Below are 15,582 nucleotides of genomic sequence, written 5' to 3'. Positions count from 1 at the left end.
ACCAGGTCGACTATTTTGAATTCTTACTGCTTGTTTTTGGGTGGGGGGAACTCACGTGCTGGTATTGCCTAGCTAGTCCTCGTTGACATGGAAGGGCGCAATATCAGCATGTGAGTGAGTTCGAACAGAGCAGAATGGTCTCCAGGAAGGAGGGTTGACATACTGTGACATTTCAGCTCGTACAGGGGATGCTGCTATGACAGTGATGCTTGTATGGAACCAGGGATAGAAGAGGGTCGTATGCAGAGACGAGTGGATACTGGACCACGTAATGTGACAACAGCATGGGATGACCGCCATCTTGTCCACATGGCCATGACAGACTGAACAGCTTCATCCACAGTGTTGAGTCGACGTTGGAGTACTGCAGCGTGTGTGGACCTGTGTGCGTCAACAGTTCGTCGTCGTCGTCTTTTGAGTGCTGGACTAGTGGGTTACATGCCGTTGCATCGGCTTCCATTGTTCAGAAACCACTAATGCCTCAGACTGCAATGGGCAAGTGACTGCCATCACTGGTGTGCTGAGTGGCAAAATGTAGTGTTTTCGGATGAGTCCCGCTGCAACTTGTCCTACAATGATGCCCGCATACGTGTTAGATACTACTGTGGTGAATGCAATCTGAGAGCCTGCATTGCTGAGCGGTGTAGTGGACAAACGCCTAGTGTGATGGTTTGGGGCGCCATTGGATACAATATGCGATCTCGCCCCCTATGTATTCAGGGCAATCTGAACAGCGACTGCTACATTAGGGAGGTTTTAGAGCTCTCCTTCAGACAACTCCACATGCCATATTTCGGCAGGACAATGCCCGGCCACATGTGGCAAGGATTGTGCAAGCCTTCTTTGAAGAACGACAGATATCACTGCTTTCCTGACATGCACATTTGCTAGACATGTTGCCCATCGAACATGTCTGGGATATGGTTAGTCGGCATCTTGTTCGTCATGGTCCTCCAGCACCCATTCTTGATGCTTTGTGGACTCGCATACAAACTGCATGGAGGGAGATTCCCCAGGAACATATCCTGGCCCTCTTTGCTTCCATGTCACGACACTTAAAGGCTCTGATTGCATCACATGGAGGCTTCACACCATACTGAAATCTCATGGTCACATATCAGGTACAGTTCTGTAATTCTAATCATTTGTGTATTGTCAAGTACCTAATCTGTGGTATCAATTTCATTTCAGTCACATGTATCTTTTTTGGTGCTGCAATTTCCACAAACATTAGTGCAGCAGTCATCAGCACAGTGCACCCTTGGGCTAGTGTCTCTTACCTGCGGATAAGAGACTGCACTATGGTGCATCCATGGCTGCTGGCAGGTATGTTCTCTCCTGTCTGCCTGCTGCACGATGGGGCATATGATGTTGCATCGAATACCCTTTACCCATTTCAGCGAGTGCTGATGACCACTACATTAGTGTATAATAGCAGTTAGTGATAGGGCTGATAGGCTATTAAGGAAAACTATAGGTAAAAACCTAAAGATCCGATGTCTAGTTATCACTATTTATGCCTGAAGGCGTATTATATAATATGTTATAGTATTAGTAACGACATTATTATTATTATTATTATTATTATTATTATTATTACTATTATTATTATCATCATCATCATCATCATCGTTGTTGTTGTTGTTGTTAAAATAATCACTGAACTTGTAACTTATTTTTGAGACATACTGTTCAGTTCAGTTCTATTTCTGCACTGAAGTTTAATCTTTTGGTACTTTCTATGTTTTTAATGGCATTGATGTACTTTGTCATTAGTCTGAAATGTTGTTGTTGTTTTCTAATGCCAGGCATTTGACAATGAAGTCATTTGACCTCTTGCACTCCAATATTTTTCAAAGATATTATCATGACCAGCCACTGAAGCACAGATTTTGAGATGTTCCGAATACATTTCTTGGTTTGAGTTGCACAATGGACAGTTAGGGGACTGATATATTCCAATTCTATGCAGGTGTTTGGCCAAACAATCATGGCCTGTTGCCAATCTAAATGCAGCTACAGACGATTTTCGTGGTAAATCGGGAATTAACTGTGGATTGTGATGCAGAGAGTTCCATTTTTTCCCTTGGGATTGTGTTATTAAATTTTGTTTGTTGAAGTCTAAGTATGTAGATTTAGTCTGAAATGTTAAGTACAACTTGATTTTAATACAGACCTCTGCCTGAAGAGTTGGTGATGTATGCCCGACAAGATACTCACTACTTGCTTTACATCTATGATATGATGAACAATGCATTGTTGGATGCAGCTAATGGAAAAGACAATCTCCTGCAGTCAGTCTTCAGACAAAGTACTGAAATTTGTAAGACGGTGAGTGATAACACATATTTTCAAAACATCCCACAAAGTTGAATGACAACTAGATTATGTTAGCACCCACATTGACAAAATATTTGTCTTCTCCATATAGAACATATTTTCTGTTTCTGTCCCTCCCCTACTCTCTCTATTGTCGTTCTTTGAGTGATGTCGCCATCTTCCTAATACATTTATTTTTATACAGAGATATGAGAAGCCAGCCCTTCGAGAAGACAGTCACATGCTTCTGTATCGACGAAACAAGAAGTTGTTTGACAATCGCCAACTCTTTGCTTTGCGAGAATTGTACCGATGGCGTGATAAAATAGCGCGACAGGAAGATGAGAGTATAGGGTAAGTTGTGTTGAATTGATTTTTCGTTATTTATTATTTATATTTTTAAGGGTAGATTAAATCCTGAATTATTTCTGCAAGAGTTACTGTTATTATGAACTGTATGAATAAACAGCACATAACTAACTAGGAAAATATAGTAGGTAATATACATGGCAAATTACTTATTAAAGAACTGTGTGTAAAGAAAACTGAAAGACTACTGTTGTTTAACAACCATCAGGTTACAGCAACAGGAATTCAATGTCTGTTTCACTTATACAGTCATTCACCAGTGGTGTGTAAAAATCCATTGAATTTCTCCCAATTAGTAAGAAAATGCAAAATTATTATATACACCGCATATGGTACAAATTATCCACCGAAGCAGCAGTCTTTTTGGTGCAATTAGTAGTAACCAACGAACTTGGTCGGAGCAGATATAGAAAGTATAATTATTACATGCACAAAGTCTTGTGAATTTAAATGATTTGTTGCTGATTTTAAGTTATTTGTTGTTTATTTAGGAATGTCTTCCTGCAGTTGTGTTTCAGTAACTTCGTTATATTAAGTTCATAATTTGAATGTATTGTTGCTACATACTGCAGATGAAACATTGATTTTTTTATCTGTATAATAATGCAGGTCAGTTGTAGTGAAAGTCTCAAGGTCAGTTGTAATTCATAAACTGAAATCATGAGAATTAATTGCATTGTTAGAGCCTATAAAATGTTTGGCGTCTAAATATCTTTAATATCATGATTTAATAGTATAACAACTTTCAGCAGCGCCATTTCAGCTCTTGGATAACAATGAAGTAGTGAGCTAGATTATTAAGTCTACGTATTTACATCTGGTGGTGTATAATGTTACAGGGACACAGACAAATCTGAAGCATGATAATCAAGTTCAGTTAAGAAAATGGATGTAAATAAAGATAGTGGGTTTATTACAGTACTTAATGTATTGTTTTACATAGTGTTTCTTATTTATAGGCCTTTATATGTTTCCAAGTTGTGGCGACATAGGCATTTGAAATTGGTTTACTACTATTTGCTGTAATGTGGATTATATTAACTTTTCCAGATGAACATAACAAAAATATGAAATAGAAAAATCATAAAACGTAAATATGTACGACAGATTTAATTAGAACATTAATTAGTGAGTCATTGTTTTACGTCTACATAAGTACAAAGGTAAAGGTAGAACTTCTCCAGATGGATTGACACACAATCAAATAGATCACATCTTGATAGATAAACGAAGACTTACTAGTATAATAGACATTCGATCCTTCAGATGGGCATACTGTGATTCTGACCATTATTTGGTAATTGGAGAATTAAGAGAAGGACTATCAGTAGCCAAGCGAGTAGAGAACAAGTTAATGTTAGGAAATTCAATATTCCGAAATGAAAAAACGAGGAAACTAAGCAACATTATCAGATCGAAATTTCAAATAGATTCGCCACTTTAGGAATTCCCTTCACATGTCATGAAAGCACTTGGGGAGCATGGAGGTAGAGCCCCATGTTTTCCATGACCTTGACACTAGAATGAGATGGAATCGTAGGCACTACACTCTGACTGTCTTTTACCCCTGGGAATGACACAGTACTCAATTTGATAGGAAGCTGAGTGAACCTTTTGGCCATTCTGGATGTTTGACAACGAGAAAATGCCTTCACCACCCAGGATCGAACTCCAGACCTTCCAGTCTGTAGGCAGCTGCTCTACAAACTGAGCTACCCGACCGCCTCTACATAAGTGTAATAGATGAAACTAAAACCGTTCACTATATAAATTTAATTATTTAAGAAGTTATTCTATGATAATGCTATTCCAATCTTTAAAGGGTAAAGTTCAAAATTCATATAACAATGTGAGCTCTTATTGGATACACTCACCTGCAAGCACATAGCACAATTATGCACATATTGTCCTTGCTGTTCTGCCACAATCATTTGATAATTACTGGTGCTTTCTATTATGACCAAATGATATTGTTAGCAAAGATACTAGAACTTTATGGTTAAGAATTGTGACAGCCTAGAGTTCATTGATAGGATTAGAGGATTTGGTGAGGGAATAGTTATCCCTTGTGCAAAAGATTAGGTTATCTTGGTTTAGCTTAGGATAAATACAAAGAAGAGTAGTGTATTCATAATGCCTGTTCTTTATTTAAAGATGTAATGATACTGCTGATTTGCATTTTTTTAAACAGGTAAATAACTAGAATTATATGACTTTGAAGTCCCGTTTCTGAATGTCACAGTCTGTATTTGTCATCATAGATGTCCATATCATTCGTAATATACTTGCGATAATTTTTAGTTCTGGAAATCATAAAGCTTTCTGTTTGGTTTCATTAATATACTTTTACTGGAATATATCAAACATTGTAGTAAGTTCTCTAACTCGGTATCTATGTATTTTTAACACTCGCAGTAGCATAGAGTAGAGAACTTTATAGAAGATAGAGGCTTCTCTGTAGTACCGTACTGTATACATATGTAGCCTATACCTTAAGTGCAGAATTCTCATGTACCTTTTTGTTTGCTGGATGATCATCAAGTGAATAATAATCGCTCTTTGAATTCGTGATTTCTCTTCTGCATAATAATAATAATAATAATAATAATAATAATAATAATAATAATAATAATAATAACAATAATAACAACAATGATAATGATGATGTTGCAATCATTGCTAATATTTACCTGCTTTTCTAATATAGAAATGTAGAAAAACGTTCTCTGTGTGTGCGAGCTTTCTCTTCTTCTTCCATTATGTCCCTGTTTTCCCTTTACCATCTTACTTGCATATGTGATTAGTGAAAAGATTCTCTGGGAAATGAAGTTCTTGAAAGCTGCACACTATTATCATACTCCATTGCTATTACTGAAATCATAAAACAAAATAATATAAGTTGTTGTTGTTATTGTTGTTGTTTTCTAATGCCAGGCATTTGACAATAAAGTCATTTGACCTCTTGCACTCCAATATTTTTCAAAGATATTATCATGGTCAGCCACTGAAGCACAGATTTTGAGGTGTTCTGAATCCATTTCTTGGTTTGAGTTGCACAATGGGCAGTTAGGGGACTGATATATTCCAATTCTATGCAGGTGTTTGGCCAAACAATCATGGCCTGTTGCCAATCTAAATGCAGCTACAGATGATTTTCGTGGTAAATCGGGAATTAACTGTGGATTATGATGCAGAGAGTTCCATTTTTTCCCTTATGATTGTGTTATCAAATTTTGTTTGTTGAAGTCTAAGTATGTAGATTTAATAAATCTCTTCACAGAGTAATACGTAGATTTAGTAACAGGTCTGTAAGTAGCAATGCTCCCCTTCTTTGCTAAAGCATCCGCATTCTCGTTTCCCAGGATTCCACAATGGGATGGTATCCATTGGAATACAATTCTTTTATTGAGTGATATTAATTGAGAGAGCATTTTAGTTATTTCTGCTGTTTCAGATGAAGGTGTGTGTTTAGAGACTATTGATAGAATAGCTGCTTTGGAGTCTGACAATATAACTGCATTCTTAAATTTATTGATGTGACATAGAAGATTCCTGAGACTTTCACTTATTGCAACGATTTCTCCATCAAAACTTGTTCTATATCCAAGAGATCTATAAAGTGAGAAGAGACAGCACGTAACACCTGCACTTGCACCTTGTTCTCTGGAGATCAAGGATCCGTCGGTGTATAAATGAAGCCAGTTTTGTGGAGGGTACCTAATATTAATTGTCTCTAAAGACAATTGTTTTAGTATTTCAGTGTTTACTTCAGATTTCAGTATTTCTTCTGTTAAATTTAGATTATATTCTATATTTAATAGATTTAAAGGGTTTGGTTTAATTTGTAAGTTTTCTTTTAAATTCGGGATATTGATTTTCTGTTTTAATTCTTGAACAATGGATATGAAACTTTTTTGAATTTTAAATCTACAGAGAGGACTATGAATGCCAATTATTTCCTGGTAATCTGATAAGTGTTTCATATTGAATCAGTGCTTTTTCTTCTATTGTCATTTTGATGCTGTTAATATTAGTGAGGAATCTCATAGAATCTATTGGAGTTGTTTTGATTCCACCAGTAATGAGTCTAAGAGCTTGGTTTTGAACATATTCTACGTCGTTTATGAAAGGTGAATTAATTAAAATTTCTGCGCAGTATATCAGCACTGGTGGTATAAACATTTTGTATGCAATGTTCAAAGTATTCCTAGAGCATCCCCATTTCTTTCCTGCTAGTCTTCTTAGAAGGGAGAATCTTTTACGAGCTTTTTCAGAAATGTATTTCAAATGGTTGCTCCATGTTAACTTACTATCGAAAATAACTCCAAGATATTTGGATTCGTAAGTCCTATTATATTGGATATTGAATTCTCTTTCTTTTTTACCAAGTGAAAATATTTGGTAGTTACTTTTGCTTAAATTGAGTGTCATAAAATTTGATGTATTCCATTCATGTAGTTGAGTTAGAGCTTTAAGAGGAGAATTTTGAATTTTGTCTCTATGTCTGTAAGATCCGGAAGTCCAAATATAAGTTGAAGTATAAATGTATTCATATTGTACGCAATATTAGATAGTGTACTTTGTTTACTTAATTTTTTTTGCTATATACATACATACATACATACATACATACATACATACATACATACATACATACATACATACATACATACATACATACATACATACATACATACATACATACATACATACATACATACATACATACATACATACATGCATGCATGCATGCATACATACATAATACATACATACATACTCGTACCGGTAGGCTATATATATTGTTAGTCTTCTGCTCCTTGTATTATCTTTAAATTGAATTATCGTTATAACTTCAAACATAACTTTTTCAGACATTAATAATTAAATATATATTCGCTGCTATGGGTTCATTTTCAGTAATGTTATTAGCAACACAGATTACAGCAAACTCCAATCCAATTGTGGAAACGATAAATAATATTTTTAAGACTATCATTCTATCTTTTTCTTGGACGACATATTTTCTTTCTTGTAGGTGTATAATTGAATACACTCATACACACCACGCATATGCATGCACATATACAAAGATATGTATATAGGTCTTATCAGTTTGGATGCATTCTTCTTCATTTTTGGAATTTAAACAGTTTAGATGCAACTCCTTTCAGATAGCTTGGCTATGTTTATGATCTCCTTATGAAAAACCAGTGATTATTCATCTAAAAAAATTATTGTGATGTTAATGTGCATGTCTCTAACCCATTCTTCCGTAATACAATCTAGGTATTTGTTTATCACAGATATGTGTTGCCAAACCACATGATGCTGCAGATTGCAGAGACTCTGCCTCGAGAGATGCAAGGCATACTGGCATGCTGCAATCCTATCCCCCCTCTTGTTCGACAGAACTTACTTGCTCTCCACCATTTGGTTTTACAAGCTCGAGATCAACCATTGATCAAGGTGAGGCTACCATTCCATTTACAGACCTGTCATAGCATACAAAATTGTAACTTGCAATAATGCATTAAAGCATATTTGTCGAAATATATCCATGACATCTTATGCATATGTCAAAAACAGTGTGAGTATTGTATATAAAGCTATAGAAAATATGTGAGTAAAGTATTTTAAAACATGTGGGTAGTTTTCAGTATTACTTACGTTGTATTTTTTTAATTTAGAGTACCTATTCAAATAACTTTCTTTTTAGACAGAGAGAGAGAAAGAAACATTTTTCTCTAATTATCTATAATGACGTTAACCTATGTGCCTAATGCTTTGTATAGTAAAAGTCATTAGTTTCACTTTATCTTGATTCTTGAATCTCTTTGTATCTCGTTAAGAGGTAGAAATTATTAATTATTGCATAAGACATTAACTAAATCAAGAAATTAGCAAATTGATTTAAAAAAAAAAAAAAAAAAAGTAAAACCTCTATTACCATCTCTCCATTAATTGGAATTCAAATCAGCTGTTCTTTATTTGGACATGTGTACATATATTCAGAATTCTGTATGCACAAAAAGGGACAGAGCATAAGCAGAAGCATGAAGCTATTATATGCGGAAATATTACATAACACAGAAATTCATACAGTGAAAAACATCACGCATGCCTCACCCCACATTTTTATGTTGTAGTGTAAGTTCATGTTAGCTTGTATTTGAAGTCAGCTACAGGGAAATGTAATACTTTGGAAACAAAACTAAAGTGAAAATTATAGAAAGATGCAATGTGTGGTGATTGGTTAATTGACAAATGAAGTTGGAGTTTATAACACGAAAATATAGGATATGATTAAAAAAAGGCAGTATGTTTCAGTTTGCTCGAGTTCGAAGAATCTCGGTAGTCTGTAGGAAAGGAAAGCTATAAAGTAATCTACTTTTAAGACTCTGGATGCTTCATTTAACTTTCAGCAAGCTGGGTAGGATGCATTTTGTACCCTATATCCACTTAGCTTATAGTGTGTATATATCAAGTCAGCTTGTGGAGGGTTAAGTAGTTCCAGCAGAAATGCGGTAAAGTTCCAGTAAGTGAGACTAAGTGAACAAAACAAGCACAAATGTTTCATGAGAAACTTGAAACTATTACATTATTTTTTGCATCTATCAGCTGGTTGCAACTTAAAGATCACTGTGACATCCACAAATGAAATATTGAAGGCAAAAACTTAACCATTGATGTTGGTGCTATAAAGTGTTTTAAAATGAGCTTCAATATACTATAGAGAATCATAGTTTTTGTGTGAAGTCAAGTGTACAATGCCGATGAAGTAAGACATTTATTGAAAATGTCTTCCAACAGAAAGATTGACCACAGTACCAGACAAATCAGCCCCAGAAACGAATCAAGTAAGAGGAGGTTAATAATTTGTGTTATATTATGCAAATCTTACTGGAAAGCATGAGCCAGAACGTTTGGTTATAGGTAAAACAAATGTCTGCGTTCATTTAAAGGAACAGTCCCTTGCCGATGATGATGATGATGATGATGATTATTATTATTATTATTATTATTATTATTATTATTATTATTATTATTATTATATTGTAACTTTTATACAAAATAAGAATGTAACTTTATTGTTACGACAATAATAATCACTTTCTACAATTTAATTCTACTCCCGTCAACAATGGGATTTCCACTCCACACAGTGACACAGTATTCGTTATTGCACTCCACAGACGACAATGACAATTTACTTGAATTTTTGAGAACAACAATGAATTGTTAATCTTAACTAATTTCACAGAGCACTATTTACAAATCAGAACTGTCAGTTCTCAGTTCACAGTTCGTTTGCCTTGGCTAATTCTTCTAGCTCAGTCACTCGAGTTCACAGTATCTCGAACCCCAGACCTTCAGAGACAGTCCACTGGACTTCGAACTCAGGTCCCCCAATTGCGGTCCACTGCACTCGAACTCAGGGCTTCGGATGCTCACACCGCTGCGGACACACTCAAGTCGAACTCCGGTCTCGAAGCTGGCTTCACTGCTACACAAGACTGGCTGGCTTGCTGTCCAACGATTACAACAACGACTGCTCAAGTTCACTCACGTGTTGTATTTATAACTAAACCATAGTTTCTGGAGAGTTCGCGATCAGTCGACAGATACCTAGAAGATAACGCCTATCCAGACTTCTCTGGATTTCTCCCCTCAGTCACCAGCTGCTTTACTCCCTCCTCACCCTTCGTCACGTCCGCGCCTCCACCTCGTGCCCCCCTCTTACATCTGTCCCCTCCAGATCCGAGTGGCCGCAGCGAAGAAGGTGGCTGCGTCACTCATTTTCCTCGTGCACCCCCGACCTCTGTGGGACTCGATTGACTCCCGACTGTCACAATATTTTTTTTATTCAGTGACGGGTACTTGACTAAGTCATTTGTCCAAACATCCCCATCCCCATCTATGAGCGATAAGTTGAAGCTGTAGTTCTTTAGTTCTTTTTCCCGCCATTGGAATTACCTTCTGTGCACTATGTGAGGTGAAGCATCATCTTTGTCCACCATAAATTTCACTTGGATCCACCAGATTGGAACCCAGGGTACCAGTGTGGAAAGCTGATGCTCTAGCCAATCGACTAACATTGCAATTATTATTATTATTTTTTTTTTCTGCACATAACTCATGATATATTCAAGCCTGGCAGTTTGTCATATGTGTTACGAAATTCTTATCTTCTGAAAGTGTGCAAGTTAGAAAGTATACTGTTCACAGATAATGCACTATCCCACACTCTTGACAATGTATTATTTACAACTGGTGGGACTATTTCCGTTTAATATTTTCTACCAAATCTGACGTCATTACTCCAATCAGTGAATCAAGGTGTCATAGTGACAATGAAGAGGCTTTACAGAAGGGAATTGTCAACTCACTTGTGGACGAAGTTCCATTGGTTCAGTTCTGGAAAGAACATAAAAGCGTTCATTTTCATATTAAACAATTCATAGGATTTTATTAAAAGTGAGAACATAGTTGTACAAACATGGAGGATATTATATTCCAACATTGAAGTTGTAGAGAAATTTGGAGGATTGGAAGAAAATGAGGGGTGAAGTTGATTCTTTCTGGTAATGCCCTTGGATAGCAACCGTTCTGATCTAAATAATTATCAGTTTATTCTTTTGAGTGGAGAGTACTGAGTGTGAAATGAACATCAGCAGTTGTTTGCTTTTGAGGGAGTCCTTTTGTATACCAATTTCAGTAATAAGATATTTAAAGATAGATCATCCAGACTGGATGAAGATTAATATTTAGAACATATACATAAAATACAGTAAAATTCTCGATTTTGTGGAATAATCACCAGACAAATTCACATGGTTAACTAAAAACACAGATATACGATTTTTGCTTTTTACTACACAACAAACCCTATTATTTATTAGGCATAAAGTATTATGTTTTAAGATGCAATTATCCAGACATTTAACACATCCAGTTATCACTTTTAATGATACGAAAGGCAAATATAAAATTACAAAGTATTTACAATTTCTGCTGTTTGTAAAAATGTAATACAATTACACAGATCATAAAAATGTCACTTCCTATCTTTCGATGAAAAATAATCAATGACGTTCTTTTGCTTTCGAGATTTATTAAAATTATTTCTTATACAAGTACGAATGTTATGTTGCCTTTGTTTCATGAGGTCGTCAGTTGAGAAATATACATATAAGTCTTATAAACATGTTACAATAACATTTGCATCAGGAAATAAAATGGGTAGAGCTGGCTTGTTACGGTCAGTCTATTTTTATGCTGAAGTTCCTTTGAGACTAGAGTACTCGAATTTCAAGCTTTGTTCATATAAATACTCTTGTGACAGAACTGATACAATAAATCAAAGCTACAAATTGGAAGCAACTACATATGAGATTAATATCAATAAAAATAGAAGTTTATTGATATGGGTAGTGAATATTTACATAATTGAACAAATGATTACCCAATAGAAATTAGATGAACTCATCCCACAACATAATCATTTTATCATCATGGGATATTTATTGTAAATAGTAGGCACTACAGTTGTAGTGATGGGTTCGAAAATAGAAATGGTTCAGTATTGTTCAAATGGATTCAAGAAAGTAACCTAATATTACCAAATCAGAATGAAATTTCCACCTTTCAAGGTAACAAAAATGGAGGACTGAGCACACTCAACCTTACAATAGTGTCACTTAGTATCTGCCATCAGACATCAGACTGACATGTGGATAGTGATTTAGAAAGTGATCATTTCTCAGTATATATAACTCTAAAACTAGAGATCTGTGCACACAATGACGACAGCAAGAAATTTAAAATAAGTATAAAATCAAAGATGCAAATTGGCCACTCTGTTAAAGAGAAATAAAACAAGCCATAAAACTAAGCTAAAAGGTGAATAAGAAACAAGTAATAGATTATATTATTAACCTCCGAAGAACTAAGCATACCTCAAATAAGAATACACATCAAAATCCTTTAATGCATTGTGGAGCTGTGATCTTGCTAAATTAAGAAGACACGAAGAAAAGTTCGTAAGGATTGGAGAAGAAACAGGACGAAGTGCATTAGGTCATACAACTGGACAAATGCTGTTTGAAGGAAAAACCATAAAACTAGCTTAAATTAATGCTTGGCAGAAATTTGTAAGTACATTAAATAGCAGTACCCCAGCATCTGCAGCATGGAAGAAATTCAAGACAATAGAAAGGAAAACTCTTAAACCAATAGGACATCTTGAAAATGAGAGACATAAAGTAATCATGAAGAACTCTGGAAAACCAATGTTGTTCAGTTGATATTATTGAGGAATATCTGATAACAAAATTCCATGGCCCATGAATTAACTCCTGTGAAACAAATTGATACTTGTAACATGCAGTTCCTCTTGAAGCACAAGGATAATAGCAATAATCCTTTTAATATAGATGAGCTACAAAAAGCTTTGTCGGAACTTAGACTGCACCTGGAGATGACAAAGCCTCATGAGCCATGCCTGAGATGAACTGCTTACAGCATTACTTAAGCAATTCAATAGGACCTGGGAAACTGGAAATATTCCAGAAAGTTGGAAGTCAGCAATGATTATAACCCTTTTGAAATCAAATAGACGCCAAAAAAATCTTACTATTTATCAGCTTATATAAATTAGGAACATTAAATACAGATGTTTGAGATGGGCAGGACATGTAGCACATATGGGTGAATCCAGAAGTTGGGAGACCTAAGGGAAAAAGACCTTTGAGGAGGCCGAGACATAGTTGGGAGGATAATATTAAAATGGATTTGAGGGAGGTGAGATAGATGCTAGGGACTGGATTAATGTTTCTCAAGGTAGGGACTGATGACGGACTTATGTGTGGGCAGCAGTGAATCTCTGGGTTCCTTAAAGGCCATTCGTAAGTAAGTATTTGTCAACTTATATCACTAACATTATGTTTGGAGAAATCTTGGAGAAAATAGCCAATAATAAGGTAACCTGGAGGCTTGAAGCATTGAAACTATTAAATAATAAACAGTTCAGATTTAGATAAAGAAGTAGTTCAGCGGCTGTATTTTTATACTTCACTCAGAGAATTACCACAGACTTTAAGGACTGTGAAGTTACACATGCTGTCATGATAGATTTTGAAGCAGTCTTCAAATAGCACAGACAACAATAATTCTTCAGTAGATGAAACTAGGAATAAATGGAAGAATATTACAGTATTTTTATAATTTTGTAGAACAAAGAAAAATTAAAACCGACATCATTGATGACAAATTAAATGAGGAGGAAGTGGAAAACAGAATATCTCAAGGATTAGCTCTTCACTTTTTAACATTGCATTCCACGATATAAAAAATGACATTGAAGAATCATTAGATTCCATTATTTTTGTAGATGAAGTTACTTTTGGTCAACATTGTTAATCCACAAGTAGTCACTTAAACTTATGACAGGCAATAGGTAATATTGTGAGAGGTCGCAGAAATAGAAAGATATTTATAGCAAAAACTAAAAGTGCATTTTTATATAATGTTATAAGTTAAAGGACTTTAAACCACACCTAATCCATAAAGAAATAACATTTACGATTAAATTCCAACTCCAAGATATTAGGTATTAAATTTGACTCCATTTTTTTATGGAACTATCATGTAAACTTCATCACTGAGGAAACAGTAAGCAGGTTAAATTCCTTAAGAGCAATTTCTAGCAGAACCTGATGCTGTGCATCTTATGATGTGTTTCATCTCTTCATTTGCATTAATTATGTTTCAATCAATTATATTTGTGTTTTTCAAATGTATTGTATGTTTTTCAATGTATCTGTAAAGAAGCCTATTACTGTATATCTAATAACCTAATAATTGAATTGAATCACACAATATATAGGTGGATGTAAACAAAAGTGAATGTATGTACATAGCTAACAAGCAAACGTTCTGATGGGGGCAGATAAAAAAGTTAATTTTTTTCTTCCACCATGTTAATAATGTTAAGAGAAGTGCTTATACAAATTTTGGCCACTCGACCGCAATTACGAGGCCATTCAGAAAGTGATTTTCCCTGGGGCTGTTTATAGAAAAAAGCACAATTGCATGGAAATATTTATTGAAACAGATACAGCAGTTGTTGCGCTATTTTTCAACATATTCCCCACTGGAATTGAGACATTTGTCATACAATGAGACCAATTTTTGTGTCGTAGAAGTCAGCCTTCTCAGGTCGGAACCAGCGTTTGACCTCTCTCTGTCCATTCCATGATATGAGAAATGTCTCAATTCCGATGGAAAATATGTTGAAAAATAGCTCAACAATTGCTGTGTATCTTCCAATAAATTTGTCCAATGAATTTGTGTTCTTTTTCTGTTAACGACCCCTAGCAAACTTTTTTACGGCCCTCGTAATTGCAGTCGAGTGGCCAAAATTTGTACAAGCACTTCTTTTGACATTATTAACATGGTGGAAGAAAAAATTTAACATTTTTATCTGCCCCCATCAGAACGTTTGCTTGTAAGCAACTAGTTCTTGAAAGAATACATTCCTGTTATAATTACTATATTCAAATGTAGAGCAGAGTGATGGTTTAGTTGACCTCTACAGGGGTAAATTTTATGTAGGATTTTATATGTGTGAACCATGTAACTTGCAATGGATGCTGCACATTACTCAGTATTTGTTTCTTCCTTTTACAAAGGAGTGGCCTGAAGACTTGCACTGCAGCCTGAGGCTTATAGTGCTTACCACTTCTATTCTGTGACATATCTTATTGGATTGCACAACAGATAATTAAATATGGAATTTAGCCTTAAATAATCACGAAAGACTGAATAATATTATAATTGAAAATCCATATAGATATTGGCAGCTGAAGTGTACAGAAGACATCGAGTTATCAC

At 35.2% G+C, this 15,582-nt stretch overlaps 1 protein-coding gene across 1 annotated transcript in view; it reads left to right on the top strand.

Annotated features, from left to right (window-relative positions):
* Nucleotides 1-15,582, top strand: part of Rrp6 (exosome component Rrp6) — an 84,873-nt gene that overhangs the window by 47,865 nt on the left and 21,426 nt on the right. The window contains exons 9-11 of the mRNA XM_069843286.1: nt 2,175-2,331; nt 2,525-2,673; nt 7,995-8,157. Of these exons, the coding sequence (XP_069699387.1) occupies nt 2,175-2,331; nt 2,525-2,673; nt 7,995-8,157 (469 nt within the window). The remainder of the gene's footprint in view (nt 1-2,174; nt 2,332-2,524; nt 2,674-7,994; nt 8,158-15,582) is intronic.

This window comes from Periplaneta americana, chromosome 13 (assembly GCF_040183065.1).
Source record: "Periplaneta americana isolate PAMFEO1 chromosome 13, P.americana_PAMFEO1_priV1, whole genome shotgun sequence".
Classification (NCBI taxonomy): domain Eukaryota; kingdom Metazoa; phylum Arthropoda; class Insecta; order Blattodea; family Blattidae; genus Periplaneta; species Periplaneta americana.
The sequence above is the reverse complement of the archived record's forward strand: the minus strand, read 5'-3'. Positions and strand labels throughout refer to the sequence as shown.